Source organism: Nicotiana attenuata, chromosome 12, assembly GCF_001879085.1.
Source record: "Nicotiana attenuata strain UT chromosome 12, NIATTr2, whole genome shotgun sequence".
NCBI lineage: Eukaryota > Viridiplantae > Streptophyta > Magnoliopsida > Solanales > Solanaceae > Nicotiana > Nicotiana attenuata.
This window is the reverse complement of record NC_032000.1, coordinates 1204494-1209674: the sequence shown is the minus strand read 5'-3', so window position 1 is coordinate 1209674 and position 5181 is coordinate 1204494. Positions and strand designations below refer to the sequence as shown.

The window sequence follows — 5181 nt, the reverse complement described above, 5'->3', positions numbered from 1 at the left end:
ATGGCGAAGGCGCGTAGCCTGAGTCCCAGTTCAACTGTTGTTGAACTGTCAATTTTGATGGCGAAGGTGCGTAGCCTGAGTCCCGGTTCAACTGTTGTTGAACTTGGTGGTGAAGGCGGATGGCCTTGATTTAATGGCGAAGGCACATAGCCTGAGTCCCAGTTCAACTGTTGTTGAACTTGGTCGATTTTGATGGCGAAGGCGCGTAGCCGGAGTCCCAGTTCAACTGTTGTTGAACTGTCAATTTTGATGGCGAAGGCTCATGGCCTGAGTCCCAGTTCACCTGTTGTTGAACTTTGTCAATTTTGATGGCGAAGGCGCGTAGCCTGAGTCCCAGTTCAACTGTTGTTGAACTTGGTGGTGAAGGTGCATGGCCTTGATTTAATAGCGAAGGCGCATGGCCTGAGTCCCAGTTCCACTGTTGTTGAACTTGGTCGATTTTGATGGCGAATGCGCGTAGCCTGAGTCCCAGTTCAACTGTTGTTGAACTTAGTCAATTTTGATGGCGAAGGCCCTGAGTCCCAGTTCAACTGTTGTTGAACTTAGTCGATTTTGATGGCGAAGGCTCATGGCCTGAGTCTCAAGCTGTGGGTATCGGGTGCTGAAGCTCGATTTTGATTCGAGACCTTGAGCATCTTATACGTTGCCTTCCCAATCGGGGTATGTAGGCTGTCTTGAAGCGAATCTCGGCTCGAGATATCTTCGAGCCGGTTTCCGGCCGGAGCCCGTATCGGGGATGTGGGAGATGCTTTACAGAGATCCTCCCTTGGGGGGGGGGGGGTTCTTCTTTTTGTTTGCACTATCTGAGATCGGAGAGAGAGGGAGGACTTGGATCTTGATTTGAGATCTTCGAGTTCCCTTTCGAGTTTGGCGTTTCTTTTCTTTTGGTCCAGGGAAGAACTACGCGATTTTGCTAGGAAATCCCCACAGACGGCGCCAAATTGTTTGCTCAAAAGTTATCACATACCTTATGAGTATAAAACAATATAAATAAATCACGGAAAAATCATAACAAACCGTAATAATCCATTGGACCAAAGGAAGGAAACGAAAATAAATACTCAGAGTTAAGAGGAGAAACATTAAAAGCCTTTATTGATAGTGTTGATTTGATCTGCCTCTCCATGAAGAGGTTCAGCCCCTTACAATGATGTTCCCCTTTCCCATAATATGTGTCTCGTTATATCTTTCTCTCTCTCTCCTCCACAGTCAGGAAGAAGCCCCCCCTTACTAGGGCTTCCTCTCTTGGTATTTATAGCTGTGAGCTTCGTGAGCTGGCAATAAGTGGCCGTGACCACGTTGGGGTTTCGCCTTCATGATGACGGACGGGCCGTGACCTTGTTGATCGAATCAGATAAGGGTTGGACACCGTTAATTCTGAGTGGTCATACCACTAATCAATCACGAGTTAGCTTAAGACGGGATTATCTTCGTTAATTATCGTGGGGTCGGATTCTGAACCATACAGTCACCTTATTTTGAAAAGTGTTTTTGTTAAAAAAGTAATTTTTGGTGGAAAATAGTTTGTATTTGATTAATTAATTTGAAAAAGCACATTTGAGTAGCAATTATGTTTGATCAAGCTTTTAAAAAGTGTTTTTAAATGTATTTTTTCGAAAGTACTTTTTAAAAAAGTGCTTTTGGTAGCTATTTTTTTTAATGCTTCTAAATTGCTTCTGCTGCTACTCAAAATACTTTTTTTCTTCTAAAAATTTGGCCAAATATCTTAATGTTGAATAAAAAAAGTACTTTTGGATAAAAAAAAATTGATCCAACGAGCTATTAGTTTGGGAAAATGTCCAACTTTACTCATGTGCTATTCAAAATTTATTAACATTTGTTACACTTTTAGTCCATTTATACCTTTTTCGCCCTAGTAAAGCGTCTACATTTTTTGAGAAAAAAGATAATATACCTAATAACTTTAGGTTACAGTTTAAAATTACTTCTAGATTGGAGCTTCTTAGGGATAAGGGTAAAACTAAGATATTTATTTTAATAGCAAGTATAATATTACCCAAAAAATGTAAGGATGACAAAGTTGTTCAATTTGAAACAATAGAAGGCAAATTTGACCCTTTATTCAAAATTTTCTGAATTTTTTTTTATAAGAAAAATAATACATACAGTAATTAATATTTCTTAAACTACAAATTTTAAAAGTTTAAAATGTAAATGTCAAAAACAAAAGAAGAGTATTGCAATGGAGGTGGTTAGACTCTGAACTTGAAATTGCTGATATAAAAGTAAAACTATCTCTGCTGGAAAGCAAGTTAACGTCCGGTGATATCAAGTCCGAGACTTGGTTAGTGTACATTCGTTCAGCAAAATCGCCGGAAAAAGAAACAAACGAGTGGGCGTATGGCAAACGAACACTCATGGCTGTGTTGTTTAATTGATCGTTACCTCCGTCCTTATACTGTATGCTCACTCTACTCCCCACTGATTCTTAATTGCCTCTGTGTATTTTTTTCTTTTCACCTCATGTTACATAAAAGAAGACTCTACGCCTCTGCAGGAAACTGGGTCTGCTTCTTTAACCAAAGAAATGGAGAAACAACTTTTAATTGCTCTTTCACAGGTACTTGTTCCTTTTTTTACCAATCTCCCTATTGTGGGATTTTTTTGCAAAGTTAATGGATTAAAAGTTCCAACTTTTAGGTTTATACAGAAATTAAGCTGTGGATAAAGGAATATGAGTCCGATAACAGCTCTGTAAGATTCTTTCTGTGTATATCTTATGGTTTTGCTTTGAAGTATCTTAGGATACATTTGTTTGTTTGCGTAAATTTATTAGGAGGACATGGCGGGAAATTCTGTTGGTGGAGGTCAAATAATCCCTGAGTCACATGCTCATGATCATCATTGTTTAACCAAAGTTATTGGGGTCTTGGTAAGTTTTTCGATTCGAATACCCGTGATGAGATATGTGTGAGCGTTACTGTGTTAAACCAAAAATCAGAAAAAACTGTTAGGAGAATTAAAGAAATCTGGAAAATAGTAGAGAATCAGAAATATTCCGAGTCCACAAGTTTTTTGTGTGTCCTTAAGGAATTTTAACCCCCTCACACGTTGCCAAGGTAATGGATTAAATCCTCCCAGGATAAAACGGAATAAACCTTCCTGCAACAGTGGCAATACAAACTGCAGGATACCAACGAACTCAAAGAACGGAGCAAAATCATACTTACGAATTTGAGAGAGAGAGACTGCGAATTAGGATGCAGTATATTCAGAAAGAAAGAAGTTCTGGAGTGTTTTTCGTGTGTAGAAAATGGAGCCTTGCCTCAGAATTTATAGGTAATTATCAGAAGAGGTGTCTGGAAAAGGTGCCTTTTCAGAAGAATACGCTGCCTGCCGCGGTTCTACCGCGGTCGCGGCAGAACCGCGGTCAGAGAGACTCTCTGAATCAGCCTGCCGCGGTTCTACTGCGGTCGCGGCAGAACCGCGGCCAGAGAGGCCCTCTGAACTTTCAGCAGGGTTCTGGCGTATGGTTCATTCTCTTCAACTCCTTTTAAGAGCTTTAAGAAGTGATTCTATATATAAGCACACAAATGTGGTTGTCCCTCACCAATGAGGGACAAAGTGCAAGACAAAAGTTCAGTTCTTCAAATTTTCAATTTCCCTCCATTTTATTTCCCTCCATTTCCAATTCACACTTCTTCTACTTTAAAGCCCAATGGCTTAAAATCCAACAATATGGCACATGGATTCCAATCTTTTTATGACTTTTGGGGCTGATTGGTTAATTGGATTCAATGTGACAATACCATATTCTGTAGTACAGTTATGTGTATCAAATACTACTGTGAAGCTTTAAAGTACAAATGCTGTAACATGTTGGCCCCAGCATCGTGATGTTTTTTCAATTAGCATCCTGATATTTTCTCAATCTCCTGTTCGGTTTGGAGTTTAATTTCTGGACACTAATTAAGATCAAGAATTTAAGCTCATTTGACCATTGCTGGAATATTGCCACAATTCTGATGAAAAATGATCTGATATGAAACCTAGTTGCTCAGATTCTCGTAAACTAAAATTTCATCTCATTTGATCAGTTTCAATCCCCCCTTTTACTTTATTCAACCTCACAACTTTCTTATGATTTCCTATCTTCAGATGGTTGTGGTTGCAACAGAGAATCCATATATCCATCACCTGGCTGGCAATATCCTGGTGGTTGTTTCAGATTTTCTGGTCGAATCTGTACGTGATAAGATGGTGGCTTTGAAATCACTACATTGGCACTTCTTTGTTTTGATATTTTGTGTGTGTTAACAACTTCTATCTGCAGGAAAGCTTTTTGGGTGAATATATCAATTTACTGTATTTCTGCGTGAAAATTTCAATTTCTAATGGTCTTTCCTCTATGGGACATACGATGGAGGTCAAAGACTTGAGGGGAGATCCATCACCTTCTCATTTATTGAAGCTCAGCCTGAAAAGTGGTAGTTGGTCAACGGCAGCTGTTATCATGAGAGTTCTACACAGTGTACTGAAACAGTTGAACCGAGATCTTATCGATCAAATTTTTAACATTTACTTGGAGGCTACCACTTCTTTTATCTCAAATATGCCGTGGGATTTGCTGTCAGAGGTCTACCATGCTCAAGGGGACTCCAGTCCGGACCATTTGCGTCAAATGCAAGAAGCAAAACCTAAGTCAATCCTAACATTTCAGGGATATCTTCTCCGATTGCTCTGTTCCTTGGTTAAAAGTGGTTGGACGGATACTGCTATCAGCACTTCAGTAGAGCATCCGTTTATTTGTGAAATCAAAAACCTGCTTCCAAGACTTTTGATATCATGCCTTAGTAATGAACAGTGCTCTGACAATGTTGCCATCTCTCAATATCTTAAACATAAGATGTTGGTATGAATTCCTTCTCAACTCATTCTCATTAATTAGCATCTTTTATAAAATGCTTCCTGCTGCCAAGTATAGAAAAAATAGGTAACCTTATGACTTTTACTGGAAAATCATTCGTACTTACCATGATGATATATCTGATTTGAATGTCTGATATTGCTTTCAAACATTTAATTGAAATAAACTTCTCATAGAAACAGATTGATTTTCTCCTTCCATGGCCTGGATTTGCGTTTATTCCTGACTCCACCCCCCCCCCCCCTTTTTTTTACAAGTTACTGTCTTTATAGTCGTAGTCTTATCGTAACTTA

General features: G+C 39.2%; 1 protein-coding gene across 4 annotated transcripts in view; it reads left to right on the top strand.

Moving 5' to 3' along the window:
- Positions 2063–5181, top strand: part of LOC109235143 — a 9662-nt gene continuing 6543 nt past the window's right edge. The window contains exons 1-6 of one of the 4 annotated variants that reach the window (XM_019401112.1): positions 2063–2421; positions 2519–2581; positions 2662–2715; positions 2798–2893; positions 4120–4206; positions 4295–4873. In XM_019401112.1, coding sequence (XP_019256657.1) covers positions 2362–2421; positions 2519–2581; positions 2662–2715; positions 2798–2893; positions 4120–4206; positions 4295–4873 — 939 coding nt within the window. In that variant the 5' untranslated portion in view covers positions 2063–2361. Of the gene's footprint in view, positions 2422–2501; positions 2582–2661; positions 2716–2797; positions 2894–4119; positions 4207–4294; positions 4874–5181 lie in introns of all 4 variants that reach the window. The other 3 variants (XM_019401113.1, XM_019401115.1, XM_019401114.1) reach the window with 3 other exon arrangements.